The sequence below is a fragment of the Nelumbo nucifera genome, chromosome 7 (genome assembly GCF_055504915.1).
Source record: "Nelumbo nucifera cultivar China Antique chromosome 7, China Antique-T2T, whole genome shotgun sequence".
Lineage (NCBI taxonomy): Eukaryota > Viridiplantae > Streptophyta > Magnoliopsida > Proteales > Nelumbonaceae > Nelumbo > Nelumbo nucifera.
In genome coordinates, this window is record NC_142655.1 from 48,009,096 (window position 1) to 48,036,758 (window position 27,663).

Here is a 27,663-nt window from a genome sequence, read left to right on the forward strand (position 1 = left end):
GACAGATTGAAGGTAAAAAGGAAGTGGTGCAAATTTTGCATCAGATTTTATGATGCAAAATGTGCACCACCTTCCTCTTACCTTAATTCTCTCTCATATAAAGCAAGGCAACAACATCTTGCTTTCAATGACTACAAAGACACAAGGCTATGTTTGGTTGCAATGCAATCTTATTTGCATTAGTACAAATGTATAGGAGTACAAATAAAAAGAACAATTCTGCTCTAATTTTGTTTTAGGTCTTGTTTTACTTCATTTGTATGCAATCAAATAAAATAAGGTAAATTTTAAAACAAAAACAAATCAGAATTTGCACCCAAATCATTTGCATTACTTTAGTTTTGCATCAATGCAAATTTATTTGCACTGCAACCAAAAATATCTTAAGAGAAAATTTAATATAAGTTAGGAGTGTATAATAGAATAGAATGGCAAAAGAGGCTATGGGTTAGAGCATGATTACCAACTTAAGGGCATCAACAGAATATTTTGTTAGTTATCACGATCTTCCATACTGTTTGTTTGAAATCTTGTTTCTTGCATTTGAGCATCTTCCCCAAGGATAAATGGATTGAGCGGATGAGGGTTATTCAATTATGGATGGCAGAAGGACTTTTCCAACAAAGACAAGGAAATACAATGGAACAAGTTGGAGAGAACTACTTCAATTAGCTTATCAATAGAAGCTTAATTCAAATTGTAGAAACAACCAGTGATGGGAGAGACAAAAGTTGCAAAATCCATGACCTTCTATGCAAATTTATTCTTGCACGGGCAAGGGAACAAAACATTTTAGCAACATTTGATGTTGATGATAATGCTTTATTAAACAAGCCAGAAGATCGGACACCTATCGATCCATAGGCGTTATTGTGGAAAAGTAGCTAAAAGATAAAACCTTGAGCACCATTCTATCTTCATGTTCTGAGTAGCTACACTACCTAGCTCATTTACCACAACACTCTTCTATGGTTGCAAGCTTCTGAAGGAGTTGGATTTGAGAGGTTCTAGAATTTAGTTGCTTCTAGATGAATTTATCAACCTGTTCCATTTAAGGTATTTAAGTCCGATGTATACCAAAATCTAGATACTCACTAACTCGCTACAAGAAAATTGACTTTTAGCGGAAAATGTCATAAAAACTGCCACTAAAGGATTTATCAGCAATTGGCAAACTGTCATTAACACAATTGTTGCTAAAAGTTCTAGCGGCAATTTTCCTGACTACCGACAAATCTTAAAAACTACCACTAGTTATAGTTTACGACTGCCGCTGAAACTATATTTTTTATTTTATACACCTACCCAAATAACCTGAAATTCATTCCAAATAAATTGTAATTATTACTAATTATTAAATAAACTTAAAATTTGCTTCAAATAATCTGTTTTATATTCATTTATCCAAATTGAAATGAAATACACAAAAAAAAAAATCAAAATACAAATAAAGTTTAAAGTTTATTCTCCATTCAAAATACAAATTCCATTCATTCATTCTCAAGAATACAAATTCCATCCATTTATTCTTAAAAATACAAATTGCATCCATGTATTCTTACAAATATCTAGTTCCATTCAACAAACTTCATTTACAAAAACTTCTTTGGCTTCTCCCAAAATCCTGTCTGGATATGAGAGAGAATTTCTCCTCTCTAGATATGAGAGAAAAGTAGAATTCCTCAAGTTCCCTAACTGCCCAAAGCGATACATGATATAAGTTCACAAATCTGGCTCTAGTCCCTTTTTAGTTATTTCTTGTAAGAAGACCAAGCACAAATTCAATCTACCCACCTTCTGTGAGCTATTTATTAGTGTTGTAAGAGACGATACCTAGAACCATACCAACTTCTTTCATGACAGCAAACTCTTGCAACATTTCATCTAAACGACCAACCTGTCCCAACATTGCTAAAATTGTATTATAAGTTATCACATTTGGCTTATATTTTAGGATCTTCATTTGATCAAATATCAAGAGTAGACATGTTCATAGGTTAGTTTCCGGCTTGGATTTTACCAAAATTTGAATGGGGCCCAGCCCGAAGTCCGAGCCTGACACAATGTAACTTACGCCCGAAGCTCGACCCATTAACAGGTCTAATCAAGAGCACTTTGTCAGGCTCTTCATTTCATCTCCCCAATTTCTGAACTCAACTTAACAACCTTATCATTCAGTTCTATGAGCTCCTCCTCAAGCCTTTTCTCCGATCTGTTCAGGAAAGATTGGAGTACCTTTAGTTGAGAAAAAGATTCTGCTTAGAATTGATGACAAAATTATGCAACTATTCACACAACTAATTTAGGATATAGCTTTTAACATCTAACTTTATTCAATTCTTTTGCTTAGCTATCTGAACACCAAAATTTTGGAATCATCTTAAGACATTGCAAGCTATAACCTAAATTGCATAATATTTTCAAAACCATAATATGATCCATATAATATCCTAATTACAATTAAATTGAGTAGAAAAGTGCAAAAAAATCTATTTTGATATAAAATCTGTGTAAGAGAGAAAGAAAGAAAAAAAGAAAAGAGAAGGTTTGTGCAAAGAAGAAAAGCGGAGAGAAATTGAAGAGAATGGGAGAAGCCAAAATTAGGTTTGGTTGCTCCTTTCATTAGCTTATATACTCATAAATAAAAACCAGATACAAAGACAAGTATGCCTTTAGTAAGTCGGCTACCTGTAAAAACTAACACTCTTAACTAAAACATAAACTAATGGGCCTTGGGCCCAATAACTTTCTAACTATGCATTGTAAATAAAAACAAATGTTATCAGCACAAAACTCAATACTCCCCCTCAAGTTGGGAATAAAGGTCACTTTCACTCATACTCCAAATTGTGTTAACACCATCTAATGGACATGTTAAACCAAAGAAGATACCTCATCACGAGATCTCATCAAATTTATCCAAGAGTATCAAGAATATGCATCCACAAACAAAAGAAAGCATTGATAACCACTCATAGAGGAAATATGATATGGCCCCTACATATCAGTATGAGCAATATAAAAAATTGAAGAACATCTTTTATTGCATGTTTTAAAAGAACATCTACAACACTTTCCAAGTTGGCAACCCTCACACTCCAAGCTGGACAAATTGATAAACGAACAACTTTAGAAACAGAAAAATATAAAGAAGTAAAAGACAAATACCCTAACCGATTATGCCAAAGCATAATTTGACCCCCTGGCTCTGACTCATTGTTTCCGCTAACATGACGATTCTAATGACTGGGAAGTACATCAAGAAGATAGATTCCATTCACCTCATGACCACTCCTAATCGTCCTTTTTGGTTCCAAATCCTACAAAACACAATGACCAGGAGAAAAATAATCACTGAACAGTTCAAATTCTTTGTCAAGCTACTAATAGATAAAATATTAATACTCAGTCTAGGAACATGAAGGACAGAAGGTAGGGTAATGGTATCGGTTACTTTGATAGACCATTTCCCAGCAATGCGAACATGTAATCCATTAACTGTGAAAACTATGTTTCTACTAGAGTAGAGGTGGTATGAAGAGAAGATGGTGGATATATTGGTCATATATTTTGAGGCTCCTGATTCTATAATTTAGGGAGGTCCTCCCTTACCTATAATGGATGCATAACTTGTAGTGGCATGTGAACTACTTGTATGTGCAAACGAAGTAGAATGGCTACCTCCTGATCCACTTGCACCTTGTTGTCCACCTCATAATGAGTTAGAACCGGTTGTATCCCTCTGATTTAGAAATTTCCCATATCTCTCCAATTTGGCCTCACTACAGCTGTTGCAATAGACTTTAGAGAAGTTGTAGTAGGTGGTCCTAATAAATCACCAATTACTATCATATTCCCTTCTTGTTTCTGAGCCAGGTCAGTATAAGGTGTGGGTAAAGCTTCCAACAAGTATCTCTACTATGTTTAGATTTCTTACAGTAGTCACAAATTAGATCGTTCTTGTCATTCCTCATCATTACATTCCTCCTACTCTTCTCTCTAGACACAAAGGCATATGTCTGAGAGAGAGTTACACTGTCTCAAAAAAGAATATGTTGTCATACAATGTCATATTCAGGGTTAAGTCCTGCTAGAAACTTACATACCCTATTCTTCTCTACCAACTTCTAATAAGTTGTTGCATCTTTACTACTTTCCCAAACCATAGTCTCCAAATGATCTAACTCCTGTCATAAGGTTTGAAGATTGAAAAATAAATTGCAATAAACTTCTCCTTGCTTAATAGCAATCACCTGGTTTCTCAACTAGTAAGCTTTAGCAACATTCTCATTCTATGAATAAGTTTCCGCTACTCCACCCCAAATCTCCTTAGCTATGTTAGCCCATAGAAAGTTCTTTTTTATATTGGGTAAAATGGAATTGCACAATCAAGTTATCAACATATAATTCTCCTATACCCACCAGGAGTAGTTAGTCTTAGGTTTCTTGTCTTCACCATGTAGTACTATCCAACTTGATTGTAGTGATGGTCTCAGCCCCAAAGAAATCACCAACACCTCCTCTACCTAGTCCCACGTCACCTGTAGATTTGTTTTCAACTCAACAACCCTTCATAACTCCTAGAACAAACTAGGAAATCAATGTGTTATGAAAAGAAAGAGTTTTATCTCCTTTAGAAACCACAAACACCTTCTTGGTATCCTAGAAGCCCCTTCCTCCAAAGATTCATTTCTTTGTGGGAGTAGGGGAAGGAAGAGAAAAGATTGCTACTCCCTTCAAAGGCCTCCAAAAAGACTAGGACTTGAATCGCCCTCTTTACAAAACCTCAAGAAACCCAAAAAAACAGAGCATCACTTTTTAGGTCAAAATTGAAGAGTCCTACTAAATCAGGATTCTTTTCCTTTTCCCAGTTCTTCCTAGTTTTGGTGCTAAATGCTAGACCAACTACAAGGGATTACAAATCCACTAAAGAATCCAAAAACTAGGCTTACTTGAAGTCCTTGATTAGCATTTGACCTCATCATGCAATCGATTGATATGATGGAATGGTTTAAACAATCTCTAGATTTGCTCTGATACCAAGTAGAAAAGTGCAAAAAAATCTATTTTGATATAGAATCTGTGTAAGAGAGAAAAAAAGAAAGAAAAGAGAAGGTTTATGTAGAGAAAAAAAGAGGAGAAAATTTGAAGAGAATGGGAGAAGCCAAAATTAGGCCTAACTGGTCCTTTCATTAGCTTATATACTCATAAATAAAAACCGAATACAAAACAAGTATGCCCTTAGTAAGTCGACTACTTTAAAAACTAAGTAATCACTCTTAAATTAAACATAAACTAATGAGCCTTGATCCCAATAACTCTCTTACTATGCTTTGTAAATAAAAACAAATGTTGTTTTAAGCCCAAAACTCGACAAATTGTAAACTTCTGACCTGTGGAGAAGTCAAGACACTACTTGCTGGTTTGGGAGGCAATTAGTACTACTATAGACATGCCATGATGAAATGGATAGGTCCCACCACATGTCATGATCAAATGAATGCTGCTTGGTGCCTTTTGATAACTTCGGAACCTACTAATAGATGACAAAGGAAATTTGAAAGTTTTTGACTTTGGGTTCTGTGCATTGTCAAATGTGTTATTTTTATTTTTATTATTAATTACTATTTTTAATGGTTTGTAATATATCCTCAAAGATCAAGAGATTCAAAAATTCAAAATGTCATGTAAAGGTAAAAGGAAGTAAGGAAAAGAAAAACACAAATGCATAAATGAATGTAAGGCAGACACAATTCAATAAACATCCTGCACAATGCTAAGATGACTGTGATGCATCTCTAGTTCTACGTAGTCTAAAATGTAAATGGAAGTCATGCATTCCCATAGCATAGATTCTCTCTCCCTCCCTCTTGTAGGATTAGGAATCAGATTCATACAAATCATAATATAACCCATGCAAAAATCTCACAACTTCTAAGGAAAAGAAGCTTCACACAAGGGATTCTTCCCGAGTCAGGCTATGAAGCTGGAATTTCACTAGAAATTGAGGCCTCAGGAATTACATTACCAAAGATAAACATTGAGACCAATAATGGATAGCCAAGGAAAGATGGATTTGTTTTGGATTCTTCCAATGAATGCACTCAAAGAGGGTTGAATAATGATTCTGGTGCAGGTGCAAATGCAATTTCAATGGGCAGAGATGAAACTTGTCACTGTTGACCCCCTCTCAGAACTAGTTTGGTCCCCATGTAAAGGCTGGTCTTAAATTTGTTGAGTGCAAATTTGCTGATAGGAAGCCCTTTCTCTTATGGGGGTGGGGGAAGTAATATGGTTCTTTCACTACCACAAAATATTACATCCAAGGAATTATTAATGGTGGACTTTGGATCATTTTGAGAGTTTAGTTCATAGGGTTACTTTGGAAAAGTCACCTAGAAGCACCATGAACATGGGATCAATCACCCATGAGATATGTCAAACAACACCGAAATTAGGAAATGGTTTGCTGATTTTTTTAGAACTAGATTTCAAGATGCTCATGGAATTATTATAGGATGATCATATTATGTTAAGTTTACGTGCTTAACAGTTTGAAATGTCAACTATATGATGACTATCAGCACTAGATTTTTGCTTGGTCAGTTGCTGGGACTTTCAATTCACCTCAAACACCCGATCAGACCCATTCGACCTCTCCGAAACACCCAAAAACCTAAGAGATCCGAATTTCACCCCAAGAGCCCTCAGATTCATCGTTAAATCTACCCGATACCAATTCGATGGCTCCGATCAACCCCAAATAGACATTACCCTTAGACCCCAAAATCACCCTTCCCTCATTGTCGAGTTACCAAATTCCCAAACTACCCCTTTCCACCAAATTACTCAAATACCCCTAACCAAATTACCAATGTACCCCTTTTTTCAAATTCCCAAAATGCTCTTAACCAAATTACCAAAATACCCTTCAAAGCCAAAATTACCAAAATACCCCTTTTCCAAATTATCAAAATACCCTTTGCCCAAATTCCCAAAAATACCCCCTTGGACCAATTACCAAAATACCCCTAATAAAATTACCCCTCACACCAAATTCCCCAAATACCCCTCAGACCAATTACCAAAATACCCTTGACCAAATTCCCAAATTACCCCACACAAAATTACTCAAATTCCCCCCTTGACCAAATTACCATTATACCCCTTTTTCCAAATTCCCCAAAACACTCTTAACCATTACCTAAATACCCTTCAAAGCCAAAATTACCAAAATACCCCTTCTTCCAAATTCCTAAAATACCCTTTGCCCAAATTCCCAAAAATACCCCTGACCAAATTACCAAATTATCCCTCGCACCAAATTACCAAAATACCCCCTTGGACCAATTACTGAATTGCCCCCAAGACCATAAATAACCAAATTTTCCTCCTCACCCCAAATTACCATTTTTTACTCTTGAAGACCCAACCTGGCAAGATGTCCCCCCCAAACCCAAGCTTACCTACCAAAAACCCCTTTCTTTTAGATTTTTTTTAAATCCCCCTTCCTTTCCATTATAAAGAGGAAGCACCATTCCCAATAGAAGGGGGTTGAAAGAGGGAAGTTGGGAGGAGGGGTCTCACTCTTTCATCAATTTTCTTTTGGAAAGCCTAAAAAGGTTGTCGAATGGAAAGTTCAGAAGGAAGCGCTACCAAAAGAGGGTCCAAGAGAAAGAGAGAGAGAGGGAGAGAAGAAAACTAGAGAGGGTTGGAGGAGAGAGGCATGGTTGAGCGAAGGTCTTGAGAGAGGACAGAGGGCTTTGAGAGAGTGGTGAGAAAGAGCTTTGAGAGAAGAAAATCACAATCGAAAGCTCTATCTCAGCCCTCGCCAAATTTGAAGAGAAGGGTTTCTTCGAGTAGAACCCAAATTGACATTTCGTCGTTGAAAAGAGCTCGTCAAGAGGCCGAGCTTTCCACATTCTCTTGCAGCATCATTTTTCATTTTAGGACACAAGAGGTAAAGTCTGATTACCTCATACCCACATTCAAAGTTTCAATTGTAGTTCTAGTCCTACGTTGTCTATTTATTTTTTATCTCATCTCTCTATTGTTATCTGTAGTTGTTTTGGTTCTTGGGTTCGAATTTGAACTTTGAGGCTTGTAAGTTCTCTGTGGTTCAATTTGCTCAGGGCCCTACATCCAAAAGGGGATTGGTCTGAGAATGCAAGGGAGCACTCTTTCGAGCTATTAGAGGATCCGAGTCTCTAATCTAGTTTCTGTGCAATTGGGGATTGTGGTGTTCACACTAACCAGAGAGGGGTGTCTAACCCCTTCCCTCTCTCTCTCTCAACTTACCCAGTGGTCGATTGATATGGAGTCATTGTTAGTTCTAAATGATTTGGATAATTTAAATCCGGGAGGCCCATCACTCCCCATTATGGATTTCCGATGGGTGGCGACTCTTACCATTCAGCCGTGAAGTGGACAGCTGGAGCATTTTCCTGACGTTCACAATGACCTAATGTGATTATTAAGGTTTCAATTGTATTTGCAGCTGACATCTTGTCCATGTGCAAATTACCTCTATGAAGATCTGCATCCACCTTTAATAATAGTTACTACATCATAAATAGTTGTAAGTGGTAGTCAAGGTAGAGACTAAATATGAACTTACTAGAGTTTAAATGGGGCTGCAAATCAAGTTGGTATTGGATTTTGATGAAGTCAATAATGTATAGGACCCTATTGAAACTTCCTGAATTTAAAAAAATAGAGAAAATTAAAAAAGATCTTAAAATTTTATTTTATATGAATTTTGATTTATACGATTGTTTATATATGCAATAATAAAATTAAATAATATAATAAAATTTAAAATAAATTTATATATTAATATACTATATAATTATTATACATAATATAATATATATATATACATATTACATATTATATGTATAAAATATATAAATATATATATGGCCCGCTAGATTGTGCCGTGTTGTACCAGACCATGGACCTAAAACTCTAGGCCTAGCACGACCCATATGATCGTGCCATGCCTAACACGACCCACAATCCATCATACTAGGTTGCAGCGACACAACCTGATTTACACCTCTAGGTTCAATTACAACTTTAGATACGTCTTTAGGTGGTTGCACAATGACTTTATCTAGCTGCAATAAAAGGAAAACCAAATAACTTGTCATTCCAAGAAAGCATCACCCAAAAATAATGTTATTGACAAACAATGCAGTAAAAGAAAATTAGATATTTTAATACAGCTGGAATATGTATTATAAAACACTCCATGTCTGAACATCAAACTACAAGCTACAAAAATAAAATCAACTTTTCCAATGAAAATTATTATGAACAAAATATTTTTAATAAAATATAAAATTAAAAAAAAAGTCTAGGGCAAGAGCTTCTTATAACAAGTTGACTTATACCCAGTTAGGACACATGGAGAGGGTTAGAGATAACTACATGATATATGACTATTGCAAAGATACTAGAAGATTCAATGAAGAAATGCCCCCTGAGTGTTTCCAACAACAGTTTTAATAAAGTCCATCAAAGGAAATATAGTTTTGAAAAGGACATCTTAGTGTGGTTTAGAAACCATTGATTCATCAATTTTGAAACCATTCAAGTCATTTGCCCTGCCCCATACGTCCATGGTCATCAATCATGCATTAGACTCACTAAAACCCTTAAAGATTAGATCTAATAACCAGAAAGCTTTCTGATGTCATTAACCAAGTCAAGTTTACCTTGTATAGAAAGGAATATATTTCACTTCTGATCATTAACCTAGATAGATGTCATAAAAGCCCGTGGAGCTCCAATAACAAAAGAACCAACTAACAAAAATAATATCAACGAGGGAGGGTAAGGGACTAAATGCTTATTGGGGTGGGAATGTTTGGTAAGCTAATTTCCCCATAAGTGCTTATATTTACACAAATAACAATTTTAACCATCACTTCATTCAAACATATATACAATGCTTTTCACATGTTTTATTATAAATTTCAACTAAGAGCCCACGTGGACCTCCACGTGGGCTGCCATGGGGATCAAATTAATAATAATAATAATAATAATAATAATAATAATAACTAGTATTAATAAATTACTACCAGAAAGTACTTTCAAGGCACAGTTTACACAAAATACTTCTAAAAAGTACTTTTAAGGTGCAATTTCACAAAATACTTCTAAAAAGTACTTTTAAGGTACAACTTTTACAAAATACTTCTAGAAAATACTTTTAAGGCGCAGTTTGCACAAAATATTTCCATAAAGCAATTTTAAGGCATCTTTACACAAAATACTTTCAGAAAGTACTTTTAAGGCGCAGTTTTTACAAAATACTTTCAGAAAGTATTTTTAAGGCACAGTTTTCACAAAATACTTCTAAAAAGTACTTTTAAAGCACAATTTTCACAAAATACTTCCAGAAAGTACTTTTAAGGTGCAACTTACACAAAATACTTCCAAAAAGTACTTTTAAGGCGCAATTTACACAATACTTCCAGAAAGTACTTTTAATGTGCAATTTTCACAAAATACTTCTAGAAGCACTTTCAAGATACAGTTTTCACAAAATATTTCTGAAAAGTGCTTTTAAGGCGTAATTTTTCACAAAATACTTATAGAAGATGTAATTAAAGCTCAATTTCCACAAACAAATTCCCTTTCCATATTTGTTTAATGTGCCCTAAAGTAACATAAAAGTGCAGACATTTGTAAAATTACATATCATTTGGACATGTACAACATGCCCAATGTAATAACTCCAACTAATAAAACACATGTAGATGCCCAGTACACATGGGTTAACTTAGATGCATCATTCCGACTAGACGGCCTAGTAGTTGAAGAATCATGTAAAGTTATAAAATGACGGAATTGACAATCTGCTTCTTCGTATGTTTTATATGAGCAAAAGACTACACCACTATACCCGATGGACCTGCAAGTTGCATTCGGCCCAAGTATCGTATATACCTGGGCGACGACTAATGAATACTACATAGTATTTCTTACCAGCCATTGAGAGAATATATACTATCAACTACTAGATTAACATAAAGTATCAAAAACATAAAGTTCCAATATACAATAAAGTCAAATATATCCACATTTGATGCATTATGTTTATCAAATCCAGAGAAAAACAAACACCAAAACCACCAACATTGGTTATGTTGACCTATGCTTCCTCAATGGTGGCCGAGTTTGGTCAGCATATATTGCATCTGCAAGTTGTTGCCTAAACAACAACATTTCTTGTTGTTGAACCACATTGTCAATAGCAACCTCATCGAAACCTTCACCATTTGTTTCAGACGGATGTTGAATTTCAATCTCTTCATCATTCTCAAACTCATTAAATAGGGTGTCTCTATCCTGGTTGTCCCGAATGAAGTTGTGTATTGCCATGCAAGCCACAACTATCAACTGTTGTGTCTTTAATGGATAGCATGGCATACACTTCAAAATAGGGAATCGAGCCTTTAACACACCAAAACTTCGCTCGATGACACTACTCAAAGAAGCATGGGCATTATTGAAGTACTCTTCTTTTGTTGTAGGTTGTCCTCCCCTTTGAAAATCAGACAAGTAGTACCGTGTATTACGGTACGGTGCCATGTAGCCAGCAGTGTTGGGGTACACAAAATCAACAACATAATACTTACCTAAGAATAATAAAGAGAATATGAATATATTTTTACACTTCATATAATACAGAACAAGTTGCAATGTATGCAGGCATACCTCGTGGTGGATGCGGGAAATTATATTTTGGATTACGCACAACTTCAGCAAATATGCAATAGTCATGTGCGGTTCCCTCCCATCCAGTAAGAACAAATGTAAACCGCATGTTGAAATCACATGCAGCAATTACATTTTGTGTGCAAAGCCCTTTTTTATGCTGGTACGATGTTTGCTTGTCAGTAGGGACTCATGCTGATATGTGTGTCCCATCAATAGCTCCTATGCAATTCTGCCAAAAAAACAAAACAGTAGCTTTCAGTATCAATTATTTATGTAGTTTTAAAAAGGACTCATAGTGTAAGAATGCTACCTTGAAATATGGCCAATATTTTGGATTCTAGCGGATGTATGGAGGAACAATGTCAAAGTTGGGAGGGCATATTATTGACAATGAGAGCTTGACTATTGCCATCAGCATGTAATTGAAAAAGCGACTAATTGTCTCGCCAGAATGTTGGAACCGCTCTTGCATCATCCAACTCCTCTCATTATGTCCAACAATATGAAGGAAAATAGCTAGTTGTTCCTCCACTGAAATATCTCGACTGTTTACAATGAGGTCGGCTCTTTCAGAGTATTGCACAATCGTATAAATACATATTTGTCCATTTGACAAAGTTCCTACAATCGGTCATCGTGCCCTTCAAGGAAAGACCTTGTTTACACTACTCCTGTACAGTCCATGGTGTGTTTGGGTTCTTTGTGAACCCAAGTATCATAAAAAAACTCACTCAACATAGAGACAACATTCACAATGCACTCAAGCTCATCATCAGTATCCATCACCCCATTGTAAAGACAAACAAAATTAATAATCAATGAATGAAGACATAAATGCAGAAAATATAAAAAACACATTTAATTAACATTAAAATATAAATCAAGTCCAACGATAATAATCCTACGAAATACTAAATGAAGAGTACTCAAGTTCTCCAGTCTATGTGACAAACATAAACTTAAACACAAATTGATGCAAACAAGTTTCACACACTATTGGAACGCTCATACAATTCTTGAACCATCTTCAATCGTAAGGCAGGAAACCCGATTGCAATAAACAAGTCACGGAATTCACCCTTCATGAACTGGAGACTAGCAAACATGAATAAAGGACTCCCCTCCTCAATCTCAGGGATCTCTTTTAGGAGGTTAAAGCATTGTTCCATAGAACTTAGTCTCTTGTCCTAGCCAATTTTATGGGTAGTTGATAGCTCAAATGCAGATGCAATTCTATCTATACACTTACTAATCTACATAGCAACCGATGTCTGCTTTTTCCTGGTAGAGTTGCTACTCTCCCTTACATCTCTGCTAACAGCTCTATATGAGTGAGTGCTTGTTGGGACCCTTCCAGCATCCTACATTGTTTCAGATGCAGACATGGGTGTCTCTGGTTCATGTTGTAATTGATCCTCCATCTAGTTGGGTTAAGGGCACCACCTCTGGTAGTGTACCCTCATTTGGTGCCCAACTATCGTAGCGGTGGGCAACTATGCCACCAAATATGATGTCCAAATCTGCCGCATGGGAAAGACCCTTGTATCTAAATTGAGCCGCATCAGGGAATGTCTATCACACAAGTACAGAACTATGCAAGGTTCTACATAACAAAATGATTAACCTACATGTTTATTATGTTAAAAATGCTAAATTACACCATTCCTTCAGATAGTCAATCCAAAAGTCATCTCTAGCAATGAATGTTTCATTCACTGGATCCCAACCCGATCAGGTAAATGTTGACAGTTTATGAAATATCTTCCACTCATTCTTTATTACATCCCAGTGATTCTTCATTTGTTTTGGGGTGTAGTTTTTCCCCGTTATCCTATTAAAATCCTGAATCACATTTGCCCATCCTTGTCTATCCAATGTGGTATTGGTTTGATGGCCGGCAATGACTTGTTGCAAGCATACATCCACCCAAGTTTTATGCAATTCAGGAGTCCACGTAGCCTGAGAACTCCCCCCCCCCCATTTCTCCCTTGACTACTAGTCATAACCTACTAATTATGTTAATATTGACAATAAAATAGAAGAAAAAATGGCCACAAGAATAATATACCTGAATCCAAGTATATGAATTATGTTAGTATTGACAAATATGTGAATTTGTTTATTCTTATTCAAATCAAATTTTGAATTCAGGCTTGAGCATGCAATAGGCTTGGACTAGCATTTGCTTGGCCTTTATGGCCAAGGTAGAATTGGACTTGGGTTTGAGATGAGGTTGGGCCTAAGGTGGGCTTCTAGGTTGGAGTTGATATTGGCCTAGGCCTATTTGACATTGGCCTTGGTTGGGCCATAGGCTAAAATGGGTTTGGACGACTTCCTTGGCCTTGGCAGATTTTGGATGTGGGTTGGAATGGTTTGAATCTAAGGTTACAGCCGGCCTATATGGCCTTGGCCGAGTTGGGCTGAGCATGGAATCTGTTTGAGATGAGCTTGGGCCTAAGGTGGGTTTCTAGATTGGAATGGGCTTAGGATTCTACGGGTGTGTGTGGGCCTGTGGTTCCTTAATGCCAGCCAACCCAAGGCTATTAAAGAGAAGAACTCCATTAAGAAAGTTTGAACAAAACCTAAAGCCATCATATCTAATACTAAAACATTCAAACCCTAAATAAAATGCAAAGAATTAAACAATATAACAATCGATTGGTAAATCAAGATCATTCAATAAGTGGGCCCATACAAAACATCCAATCAAACCACAGTGAGATGATTACACGGGAAACTGAGCTACAACAACCAACCAGGTCACTGGCTGTGAATGCTGAAAGCTGACTCCCAAATCCCAATTGTATTTGTTCATGAGATACTACTGCTCGGATGGTTTATGTTCAAATCCCTCAGAAATTAGATTACCAAGAATGAAGAAAAGATGCTTGGTTGATTTGGTCTTAATGAGGAAAAACAAAGAGCATAAAAACAAATGGTTTGCCACATGTATTTAGGCTTATTTGTATCAGCCTCTTGTGTTTTGGCCTAGAGTATTTATCCTGTGTATTACCTAAGATTCTTTATTTGAATGCAACTCAGTTGAAGAAACACCTATTAGTGTCACTGAACTGAACAAGGGTCAATTGATCTTAAGATACTTATAACTCACTTTGTTCCTGTACCAGATCCACCCAAAGAACTACTTTGTAAGTATTCTATAACAGAATTATCTAAATCCTGTTATGTATTCTTTTAAATAATCTCATTTTGGATGTTTCCTTTGATACAGAAGAAGCTATGACAAAACTTGGTGTGTATTGTCCAAATCCTTTTTGCAATGGGTGTGGGTTGGATTTGCTAGATGAGTCAGATGTCGACAACCCAAAATTCTTCCATGTGGGATTTTTAATGGAATCCCAAAAAGGCTCCATGTGTCTGTCATATCACTATCAAGATGAATTTTATACACATACAGTAGAAACAAACAGTTTTTTATCATATTTTAAGCTGATTTTTTACCTCATTGATCTCCATGGAAGAACCCATTTAATTATGTGGCTATATCTTGTTAATTTGGAGACACCTTGCAAGTTAGAGAGAGACACCTCTCTCTCTTTCTCTCTAACAAACACACAAACACACCCAACTCTTGATCCGTCCATGTCCTGTATTGAATCTTTTAGTTTATGTTAAATTAAGCCATATAAGAGAGAATGACATCCCTAGTGAGGGCTAGCTGAAGCAGGTATTATAATTTATAAGAAACATGTATCATAACAAAGACTTGACACCATTGCTGCATACGCCATAGCATCCTCATAGAGCTCTCAAAGGAAAAGAAATGCAGACCTACAGCATCCATGACAAAAGGAAAAGAAAAGCTGGTTTTTTCTTTTCACAAGGTGCTAGCAATGGACAAGTTCTGAAGAGTTCTCTGTCAAGAAAATTACTAGTTCATTTCAGCCCAGCCTTGGCATAGAAATTTCTAGTTCTGAAGAGTTCATATCAGCAAATAGCAAGTTTATCTCTAATAAGTTGCATATTTGAGTGATTTCTAAACCCTGAGTATTGTAAAGGAAAGGGGTCTGAATTTTTGTTTCATAAGTCAGTCATTCAATTTCTGTAGTTATCTTTGCTGGTTCACCCTAACAAATGTAAGCATCCACAAGCAAAGGAGGCATTTGCAGGGAAAAGCAATTTAGAGCAAACTAATTGAAAAATTCTTCAGCTAGAAGTAACTGCATATCCTCTTTTTTCTTCCCTGAACAGCAGCCAATAATGTTATCATACAAGAAAAATAGCTAAATTCAACCATTCGGATTCATCAAAAAATAAACACCTATTTGGATTTCTGTTTCAGAGATCTGAGATCAAGCTCTATTTCGGATTTCAGAGCTCTGTTTCACGCAACCAACTTCAACACCACTCATCAGATAGATTACACAATAGTAGAACGAATGAAAAAAAAAAAAAAAAACAACCATGAAAATACAGAGATCGATCTCTGTAGAGAACTAACCTCTTATCGCCGGTTGCCATTCGAACAGTAGATTACACAATAGTAGATCTACAAAGAATAGAGTTCATGTTAGAAAAAAACAAAAAAAAATCGATTAAATGAGAAAAAAACTTCAAAACATAGAGGAAAGAGGCCAAACGGCAGGTCCGTCGGCCACGGTTCCTCACCGCCGTTCTTTGCCGGTGGACCTTCAACTGGTGCACCACTGCTGCTAGGGTTTGAGGGTCGAATGAGGGGGGAAGGGAGAGGTATAACCGCGTGGGGATATTTTTGTCATTATAAAATTTTGTTAGGGACTGGTTCATCCTATTTTTTTGAATAAGTATTTCTTCAAGAAGTACTTAAAAAAAAGCCACCTTGAAGTTACTTTTTTAAAGAAGTACTTTAAAAAAAAGTACTTCACCACTTTTTTACCAAACACCCATAATACTTAAAAACCACTTAATGTGTGGTCCCATGTCTTAAAAGAAGTACTTCTTTTAAGTGTTCTCAAACAGGGCCTAAATTTGTCTTGGGTCATTAGTAGGAAACATTTACAGCAACTTCACCATGAAATCATGTTCATTCTCAATGCGAAGCACAAGTAGAAGGTACAGTCCGAATGCGAAACTGCTCAAAAGACAGTAGCTACTATAAGTATATAGTCTATTTCCACATGTTACAAACACAAAGGAGGGAAGATTCAAACCTTCAGATCTCCAGCTTCTCCATGTATTATAGGTTCACCATCCTCATAGAATACCACTTCCTGTAAAATGGGGAAATTTAGGTCAAAAGGCAAATCTGCTACCAGACAATAGCTAGATTTCACAGTAGCCACTTACAGTAGCTACTGTAAGTATTGGTTTTGTATTTTAAAATATGCATTAATATTGACTTATAATTAGGGATGTTATGTTAGCCCTCCCCCCGGGGGTGAAATTTGTTAAGAAACAAAGTTCAGTTTAATCAGAGAGCAACAAGACCAACTAGTTTAGGTTTCCCAAAGGGAAGAACAGAAAATTGAAAATCAATAGTTAAATCACATAAGAAATGCTTATAGAGTTCCATTATTACCTGATATGAGTAATGAGTGTGAAGATCAACTGATGACATGAAGCAAGTCTGTGATGGATGTGTCTGGAAAACAAAGGCAGAACTCGATCAAGAGCAGAGTCCAGTGAATATGATATACACCTTAAGGAAATGCAAGAAAATGAAAGGTGTCTTAAAAAGAAATATGGATTTGTGGTGTGAAATTCGACTGAGAGAGAAAGAGAAGTCTCCTTACCAAAATATGATGGAAATAAGATAAAAAATTTCTTTAAATAGTGTTAGAGTTAGCCGAATAAGGGTAGATTAGTCAACTCACCTTTGTTAAGTTATGTGCTTATGTGATAGTCTTATTAGAGACTCTCTGTCCCATACTTTAGTGGGGGCAGTTTAGTCTTTGTATAATTAATTAGAGCCTAATCACTATTAAGAGGTCGACTGATAGGGCATAGCCTATCAGGTTCAACAGTTCTTTCATCTTCTTCTTCTTCTTCTCTTCTTCTTCTCTTCTTCTTCTTCTCCTTCTCTTTCTTCTTCTCCTTACTGGTTCGGACTACTGTAGCAGCAGTCGAAACATGGTATCAGAGCGGGGTTCGTGACCTGCTTCAGTTCGTGACAACTTCAATTCGTGCTTCAGTTCTCTCCTTTTCTTTTCTGGGCTGTCAATGGAGAAAACTGGTTCGTCCTAGGCCTGAAACATCTCAGCTCTTCTTTCTCTCTGGTGCACAGAACCTCCTTTCTTAAGAAAATGACTTCAGCAGTGAATGGTTGGCTGAAGCTCTCAAAAGAAAGTTGGTTATCTCTTCTCTTTGTGCCGTTGGCATTTCTGGGTTAAAAATCTTCAAGAACCTACGAGGACTGATCAGAACCTAGAGAACTAGGTTGGTTGTTGCCCTGGTTCTTGAAAAAATTTTCAAGAACAGGCTGTGTTTACAGTGACCGAATGGTGAAAGGGCTGCTGCAGGTGGCCGAATGGTGTAGGGGCTACTGTGGGTGGCCAAATGGTGCAAGGTGTAATGCAGTGGCACTAGTTGAGTTCTCTTTGGTCTTGTAGTGCTCTCTTAAAAGTGTTAGACAGGTTTGTACCGTGTGTGACAGCTATGGCTGTGTGGTGGTGCTTGTGATGCACAATCTCTGTTGAGTAGTTGTAAGACGGCTTGCATGTGGTTAGTAAGTGCTGAAATAATGTCGGTGTGGTTCGTGGTTTTGTGAAATCAGTAGTGGTGTGAACAAGAACAAAGGTTTGTGTATCTATTATTGTGTTTAGGGACTGTTGTAGGTTCTGGAACATCAAACTCCTGACAGCAGCACTTAGTTGGTGACTGGGAATTCAGATTAGAGGCAGCATTGAAAGAGTATCATGGCAGCAATGGGAGATGGCTGTAGTGATCAGAAACCTAGTGTGGTGGTTTCCTTTGACTATCTAGGTGTATAGATGACCTCAATTAAACTGAATGGTGAGAACTATGTTCCATGGGCCAAGTCAGTGGAAGTTTTTCTCAAGGCAAAGAGGAAAGTGAAGCATGTGAAAGAAGATAAACCACCGGCTGACTCTCCAGGGTTTGATGATTGGGAACAGGAAGATGCTCAAATTATGACATTGCTATGGAATAGTATGAAACACAAAATAAGTGCCAACTTCATGTTCTTAGATACTGCTAAGGACATATGGGAACATGCCAAGAAGTTGTATTCTGGGCAAGATAATACTACAAGGGTATATCAGCTCCATCAGGAGTACTTTGATCTGCAACAAGGAAATAAAACCCTAGAAGAGTACTATGCCAGTATGAAGAACCTCAGAAATGAACTCAATGTCTATCATCCTCTCACTCCAGATGTTAAGGTACAGCAACAACAGAGAGAACAACTAGATGTCACAAGGTTCTTAGTGGGGTTGAAATCAGAGTATTAGGGCCCAAATATTGGGGGGCTCTACCCTTCCTACACTTGAAGAAGTGTTTGCACGGCTTCGTAGGATTTCTTTGGGACAGACAGAGAATCCCACACAGTCTGATAAATCAGCATTTGCGACAGCCAAAGGAGGTGGACGTGGTACAAAAGGGGGAGGACATGCCTCCCAAGGAGGTCATGGAGGTTCCATATTTGGCCGAGGTAGTGGTCGTGACTCAGGGGGAGGCCATGGCAAAGGAAAAAGCAACTCTACAAGGAAGTATACCCACTGTGGCAGAGAAGGACATTCGGTAAAGTTCTGTTATGATCTCCATGGCCCTCCCTCTACATGAGCCAATCATTTTGTAGCTGGTGGGGTTGACATCAGTGATAATCAACAAGCAGACCTAACTCCTTCCACATCTACATCTGTTTCCGGGAGGGAGATGGTGAGTGTACCGCATGATGAGTATGAGCGGTTCCTTCAGTCTACTTCACAGCACACTACTGCTACTCTTGCCCACTCAGGTATCGCTTGCCTGTCATCTAAAACCTCTCCCTAGATTATTGACTCTGGAGCCTCTGATCACATGACCGGGACTCCAGGTGTGTTCTCTTCTCTCTCTGAAACTTCCACATCTCAAACTGTTACCCTTGCCAATGGTTCATCCTCTCCCATCTGTGGTGTTGGCAATGTTGACATGGCTTCTCTTTCTTTATCATCTGTTCTATATGTTCCTAAGTTTCCATTCAATCTTATGTTTGTTAGTAAATTAACCAAGACTCTTAACTGTTCTGTTACTTTTTTCCCTTCCTCTTGTGTTTTTCAGGATTTCAAGACAAGGAAGAAGATTGGTGGGGGGCATGAAGCTGATGGATTGTATTACCTTGACGGTGGTAGATCGTCAGTTGCACTTCAGACTTCTCTCACTCCTCTACAGTGGCATTGTCGACTGGGACATCCATCTCTCAAGGCACTCAAGATACTGGTTCCGTCTTTGAGTCATTTGTCATCGTTACAGTGTGAGCCGTGTCAGTATGGGAAACATCGTCGTGTTCCCTTCAGTCCTAGAGTTGAAAGTCATATGTTGAGTCATTTTGCTTTGGTTCATTCAGATGTTTGGGGCCCGATCAAAATAGAGTCTTATAATGGTTACAAGTATTTTGTCACTTTTATTGATGACTATTCAAAAATGACATGGATTTACTTAATGAAAGAAATGAGTGAATTATTTTCCATTTTTCAAAAATTTCATGCTGAAATACGTACACAATTTGGTGTTCCAATCAAAGTTCTTCGTTCAGATAATGGTCGTGAATACTTTCTTACTTTCTTTCAACAGTATTTAGAACAGCATGGCATCATCCATCAAACTTCATGTGCATCCACTCCTCAACAAAATGGGGTGGCTGAACGAAAGAACCGTCACCTCCTTGAAACTGTTCGGTCTATTCTTCATCATATGAGTGTTCCTAAACGGTTTTGGAGTGATGATGTACTTACTGCGTGTTTCTTCATTAATCGGATGCCATCCTTCATTCTTCATGGTCGGTCTCCCTTCTCTATCTTGTTCCCCACCTTGTCTCCCTTTCCATTAACACCTCGTATCTTTGGCTGTGTGTGCTTTGTTCACAATCTGAGTCCTGGAATAGACAAGTTGGATGCACGCTCCATTAAGTGTGTCTTTCTTGGCTACTCTCGGACTCAAAAATGGTACAAGTGTTATAATCCCATTACTCGGAAGTGCTATATTTGTCCTGATGTCACCTTTTTTGAGTGTCCCCTTCTTCTCAGGAACTAAAACATCTTCGTCTCCACCTTTACTTCCTCTTCCTCTTCCAGTCAGTGATCCTGTTCCGGGTGTTCCTGTTGGAGTTGACTCGTCACCTCATCTTATGCAGATTCCTACTAAACGACCACCGATTCGGCAAGTGTATACACGTCGAACGACACCGGCCCCTCCTCCAACTTCTACCTTGTCCGTGGATCCTGTCGTTGCTCCTGTTGCTGAACCCTCAGGACTTGATCTACCCATTGCCTTACGGAAAGGTAAACGTAGTTCTACTCTCCATCCCATTTCCAATTTTGTTTCAGTATCTCGCCTTTCCGCCTCACATCACCGGTTTGTTTCACTATTGTCATCTATTTCCATACCTAACAATGTCCAATAGGCTCTTAGTTCACCTGGGTGGAGACAGGCAATGGAGGAGGAACTCTCTGCTCTTCAGCATACTCACACGTGGGAGCTCACTACTCTTCCACCTGATAAGCATGTTGTGGGTTGTAAATGGGTGTATACTGTTAAATACTTGCCAAATGGTAGTGTAGAGCGTTTGAAGGCCAGACTTGTTGCTAAAGGTTATTCACAGTTGTATGGAGTGGACTATATGGAAACCTTCTCTCCAGTGGCTAAGATTGGCTCTGTCCGTGTGTTAATTTCCCTGGCAGTTATGTATGATTGGACCCTATTTCAACTTGACATAAAAAATGCCTTCCTTCATGGTGACCTTATGGAGGAGGTATATATGGAGCAACCACCTGGGTTTGTTGCTCAGGGGGAGGATGGTAAGGTGTGCAGACTGAAAAAGGCAATTTATGTGTTGAAACAATCACCTCGTGCTTGGTTCAGGAAGTTTAGTAAAATAGTGAAGAATTTTGGAATGAAACAATGCTAGGTTGATCACTCAGTGTTCAGCTATGACTCAGAAGCCGGAAAGATTTTATTAGTGGTCTATGTGAATGGTATTGTCATAACTAGCAGTGACAAATTAGGGATTGACAAACAAAAGACCTTGGGACATTGAAGTATTTCTTGGGTATAGAAGTTGCTAGATCAAGACAAGGTGTAAACTTGTGCCAAATAAAATATGTTCTCGATCTACTAGACGAAACAGGACTGTTAGGTGCAAAACCGGCTGAAACCCTTATGGAACCAAATGTTAAGTTGAGTAGTGATACAAGGGAAATATTTGATGATCCTGGAAGGTATAGACGACTAGTGGAGAAGCTGAACTATTTGATTATCACGAGACCAGAAATCTCCTTTGCAGTTAGTGTGGTGAGCCAATTTATGCAGAACCCTCGTATATCTCACTAGGATGCAGTTCTTAGAATTGTAAGATATCTGAAGGGAGCTCCGGGTCATGGGCTATTGTATAAACCAGAAGGAAAACTTAAAGTAATTGGGTACACAGATGCAGATTGGGTAGGCTTTGTGTCTGATAGAAGATCTACTACAGGTTACTACACATTTCTTGGAGGAAATCTTGTGACGTGGAAGAGTAAAAAGAAGACGGTTGTGGCTAGAAGCAGTGCTGAAGCCGAGTACAGAGCCATGGCACACACTACATGTGAATTAGTATGGTTGAGGAATCTCCTACAAGAAATCGAGTTCCACATGGATAAACCTATGAAATTGTACTATGACAATCAAGTTGCGCTCTATATCTCATCCAACACTGTTTTTCATGAGAGAAAAAAGAACATAGAGATTGATTGCCACTTTGTGAGGGAGAAGGTTCTTACTGGAGAGATGAGCACAGAACATGTAGGCTCAGGTGATTAGTGGGTAGATTTGTTTACAGAAGCCTTAAACTCAGGGAGAGTGAACTATATATGTAACAAGCTGGGATTATATGACATATATTCTCCAGTTTGAGGGGGAGTGTTAGAGTTAACTGAATAAGGGTAGATTAGTCAACTCACCTTTGTTAAGTTATGTGCTTATGTGGCAGTCTTATTAGAGACTCTTGGTCCCATACTTTAGTGGGGGCAGTTTAGTCTTTGTATAATTAATTAGAGCCTAATCACTATTAAGAGGTCAACTGATAGAGTTTAGCCTATCAGGTTCAACAATTCTTTCATCTTCTTCTTCTTCTTCTTCTTCTTCTTCTTCTTCTTCTTCTTCTTCTCTTTCTCTTTCTTCTTCTCCTTACTAGTTCGGACTACTGTAGCAGCAGTCGAAACAAATAGGATAAGTCTATTTACCAAAAAAAAAGAAGTCTTATTCTAGTAAAAGCTAAAAATTCCAATCAAAAATACAAAGACAAAGAAATGAGAAAGTAGAACACTACTAAACTAGCTAGGTTCTGTTCAAATTAATTGGAAGTGTATAATTGGATAAATCATAAGATTTGTGGTTCATGAATGGAATTGTAGGTTTAAACAATAATCATGAGAATTATCCATAAAAGGATTCAATCATAAAATTTGAAATGGGGCCCTTAGGATTCCCTATTTGAATCATAAACCATATCATAAATCATGAGATTTTAACTACATCAGCAATCATCGTCCAAAGAGGAAAAAACATCTTAGATTCATGGTAAAAAATGGTAGAAAATAAAGATAAGGGCACCAACTATGAATATCTTACTGGAGACATTAAACTTACTCCGAAAGCCGACCCAAGGGTGACTATATCAGTTTTTTTTAACATGTCGAACTGTCATAAGGGCATGAGACAGCTATTAAAAAAAGAAAAGAGAAACTTTAGTTGAAGCAAGTTGGAAAGAGTACTTTGTGCTAAATATTTTATATCTAAAGGGAAAGCACAATAGTCTATGTCCTAAAAATTGACTTCAAGAAGTATTAGCTGGCAATATCTAACCACTACAACAAAGATTGTACAATGATATATACCCGTGACATGTAGGGCCCGTTTGGCAAGTCTTTTTGAGAAGATCTTCTTGTAGCTCTGATAGTCAAAACACGCATTGAGCTTTTGACATAAGATCTAGGCAGCCCGAAGACCGTTTGGCAGACGCACATCTTTCCATGCATCATTTCGGGTCTTTCCGTGCAAGATTAAAATGCGAAAGACGCGAGAAGCTTCATTTGGAGCTTCCTGAAATCAGCCCAAAATGGGTTTCTCACGTCTTTTTGGCACCCCCGTCTTTTGGTGGCTAGATCTTCCATGTGCCAAACAGAAATAGACTGATTTTTGGTCTTCCCAGCTTGTAAACAGCCGAAAGACCATGCAGAAAGATGCACCAAACGGGCCCGTAGTTTTTATCCATCTGCCCTTGAATGATATCTACAGGCTTATTTTATTGTCCAAATATCAGCCACATTCCTCAAAGCTTGAGAACAAAAGAAAGATTGTCAACCAAAGCAAATTGAAGATGTTTTATTAGGACATTGGACATCATATCTTAAAATATTGATCGCAACAAACAAAATTTTATCAAATATTCCAGGTAGTAATGAATAGAAAATAATGTCATTTGGTACTAATTCCTTGAAAAGAAAAAAAAATATATATCACAACAAGAAAGAAAAATAATGGTGCAACACCTCCATCCACAAAGAAGGGTACAATAATCATGAAGTAAAGTTGTCCTTGTCACTTCAAGTAAAGGCTTAATCCTCCTTAACAAAAATAACATAAAAAAAAAAATAGAAATAAGGAAAAAGAACATTTATTGAATAAGAATTCTTTCTGGTAAGCATTCTATATAAAAACTCAACCATTACCACAAAAAAAGAAAGGAAAATAGACATAGAAGTACTGCTCAAGTAAATAAAAGAGCAGATGGCTTGCAATGCCAACATGGCACAAAACAACACAGAGCTTGAAGTTCTTATTTAATTCCCTTGTTCAATAATATAGGTAATTTAGATGAAGCAGATGATACCGAAGACTGCATCAACAGTCAATTTAATCCAAGAAAATATATAAAAGCTAGTATTAGCAGGCAATTCAAACAAATTAATCATGGATCCCTCTAGTTTAGAATAAATTAAGTTTTGAACACAATTCAAAGTTCAACGAAAGCTATGGATGCCAGCCAATAATGGGAAATCAAGATGGTTAAGAAACAATCAATTCAAGAATGTATCACCTATCGCTAATAGTGTAGAATAATCACAAAGAAAATTAATTTCATTAATATACAAAACAAATACTTCGAATACTACATTAAAGCAAAGACAGGATGTGTTTACCAATAGACAAACTGAAAGAGATGGACTAACCTATCTATGGCTTACAAGGATTGTGTTACAATTTTGAACAGAAAGAGACCACGCCGAAGGAGGAACAGAAACAGAAGTAGAAGTAGAAGATAAAGAACAAGAAGCCTTTGATTGCCTTTAATAATAGAAATATCATCTCCGTACAAGCCTAAAAACCCTTTTTTTTTTTTTTTGTTGCAAAAGAATACAGGCAGATAGAGGAAAGAATCAAAGATAGACCTCGAAGTCGAGTTCACCTATGAAGGCACAGACTGTGATGAAGAAGTGGGAGGATGAGGAGTGGAGTAGAATTTGGAGTTTTTAATGAAGAATAAGGCTTTCAACAAAGGAGGAAGAGGGATGGAAGAGAGGTGGGGGTTTTGCTTGAGATGTCTCAAAGGCTTCTTGACATGAGGGTATCTTTATAACTATTGACTTCTTCTCGTTCTCTCTCTCTCTCTCTCTCCTGTTGATCGCTTTTCTAGCTCCTCGTCGTCCATCTCCATTTTCCTTTCTCCCCTTTCTTTCTATACACTGCAAAAGGCTTCAAATCAATTGCCTCTCTCTCTCTCTCTCTCGTCTTTGAGCAAGTCTGGATTAATTAGTTGAACTTGAGCCAGTCTGTCGAAACAGGTTTAAGAAATAGCAGTCAAATTTCACACTACCAGTGGTTTAGTCGATGCCGGTGGTTTGAAATTTGGATGAGAGAAAAAGACGACCAAGAGAGGAGAGAGACGGAGAGGGCTAGAAGAGAAGAAATGTGTAGAGGAAGAGGCGTGGGGAAAAACCCTACTCGGTTGGTGTGAAATTCGTACAAGCTTAAGGGCATCATTACCAACTTAAGGGTAAGACTGACAGGTCGTGGCTGCTGCTAAAGACCAATATTTCTAGCGGCAGTTGCCTTTTATCCCTTTCAAAAACTGCCGCAATAAACTTAAGGGCATGATTACCAACTTAAGGGCATCAACAGAATATTTTCTCAGTTATCACGATCTTCCATAAATCTTTTTTCTTGCATTTAAGCATCTTCTCTAAGGATAAATCAATTGAGCGGATGAGACTAATTTGGTTATAAATGGCAGAAGGATTTCTCCAACAAAGACCAGGAAATACAATAGAAGAAGTTGGAGAGAGCTACTTCGATTAGCTTATCAACAGAAGCTTAATTCAAATTGTAGAAACAACCAGTGATGGGAGAGCCAAAGTTGCAGAATCCATGACCTTCGGTACGAATTTATTCTTGCAGAGTCAAGGGACCAAAATATTTCAGCAACATTTGATGTTGATGGTAATGTTATAATGAACAAACCAGAAGATCAGACGCCTATCAATCCATAGGAGTTATTGTGGAAAAGTAGCAAAAAGAGAGAACCTTGTGTACCATTCTATCTTCATGTTCCAAGTAGCTACACTACCCAACGTAACTCATTTACCAGAACACTCTTCTATGGTTGCAGGCTTCTGAAGGCGTTGGATTTGAGAGGTTCCGGTATTGAGTTGCTTCCAGATGAATTTATCAACCTGTTCCATTTAAGGTATTTAAAGTCTGAGGTATACCAAAATCTAGATACTCCCTAACTCTATTGAGAAGCTTAGCCTAGAGACGTGATCTCAAACATGCCTATGTATCTTGATTATCAATTGGAATACTAAAGCTTCAAAATCTGAGACACATTCTTGTTTACAACCATGGGTCATACTATAAATTCCTTGAGGATTTAAGGTGCCAATAAGTGTTAAAGGAAATTTGAAATCCCTGCAAAAGCTGAAACATGGAGGCAAACCAAAGCAGGAATCTAATGAGAGAGGTAGGGAGACTGAGCCATTTGAGAAGGTTGGATGAGGAAAGGATGGGTTCCATCTGTACTCCTCCATTGAGAAAATGAGCCAGCCTTGCTCTATAGTTTTATATGCAATAGAAAAGGCTAAGATTCATGATCTAGAATCACTATCTCATCGTCCACCACTTCTTCAACGGAAAAATTCTGGATGGGTATCTGGAGAAGGTTCCACATTGGATTCCTGTGCAGCATAATCTGATCAAATGACGTTTGAAATATTCAAGAATGACATGATCCACTTGAAGCCTACCAAGGAGATTAGTTACGTTTCCGGGTCTTAGGATTCGTCAGATCACTGATAGTGGATGAGGGAGCAAGGGAGCAATATCCCGCCTTCAACAGTTTTTATATTCGGAATTGTTGAATGCTAGAAGTAGAAGAGGTCCCATTTGAATGCCTTAAGCAACTGAACGCTTGATTTTGATGTGCCTTACCCTAAACCAAGGTCCTTTTAAAATAGAGCCGGACAACGAACCGGTCAGGGGTCCGGTTCCAACGGACGGCCCATTCTGATAAAAAAAAATTGAAAAATAAAAAACAGTTAAAACTATTGGATGGTTCGAACAGTCTGAACGATTCAACTCTCCGAGTCAACGATTTTCTGACAAAATATTGGGATAAAATCGGAGCCAATCATCTGACCAGTTCCCGATGTTTCCGGACCGTCCAGTCCAGACCGGTTTTAAAAACCATGCCCTGAACTTAATTTGAAACTGTCGTCTAGGGCCAAGATCAATGGAAAGTTT

The 27,663-nt window shown here is 37.6% G+C and overlaps 1 protein-coding gene across 48 annotated transcripts; it reads right to left on the bottom strand.

The window, feature by feature from the left end:
* Positions 1 to 1,445: 1,445 nt before the first annotated feature.
* Positions 1,446 to 27,265, bottom strand: LOC104608081 (uncharacterized). 48 transcript variants are annotated; one of them, XR_016078701.1, is made up of 12 exons: positions 25,098 to 27,258; positions 23,763 to 24,202; positions 23,515 to 23,587; positions 17,252 to 17,314; positions 16,884 to 16,943; positions 16,733 to 16,804; positions 16,196 to 16,243; positions 12,044 to 12,431; positions 11,731 to 11,962; positions 8,410 to 11,651; positions 3,169 to 3,320; positions 1,450 to 2,212 (listed from the first exon to the last, which is right to left on the bottom strand). XR_016078701.1 is itself a non-coding variant. In XM_088891927.1 (9 exons), the coding sequence occupies exons 8-9, from the start codon at positions 11,837 to 11,839 to the stop codon at positions 11,155 to 11,157; spliced, it is 606 nt and encodes a 201-aa protein (XP_088748053.1). In that variant the 5' UTR covers positions 11,840 to 11,962; positions 12,044 to 12,431; positions 16,196 to 16,243; positions 16,884 to 16,943; positions 17,252 to 17,314; positions 23,515 to 23,587; positions 23,763 to 24,202; positions 26,458 to 27,205; the 3' UTR covers positions 11,014 to 11,154. The 48 variants fall into 46 exon arrangements, 27 of the variants coding, with proteins under 27 accessions (XP_088748077.1, XP_088748053.1, XP_088748051.1 ...); XR_016078702.1 differs by lacking the exon at positions 16,733 to 16,804 and having other exon boundaries at positions 12,044 to 12,278; positions 25,098 to 27,260; XM_088891927.1 differs by lacking the exons at positions 1,450 to 2,212; positions 3,169 to 3,320; positions 16,733 to 16,804 and having other exon boundaries at positions 11,014 to 11,651; positions 26,458 to 27,205.
* Between the last annotated feature and the right edge of the window lie 398 nt (positions 27,266 to 27,663).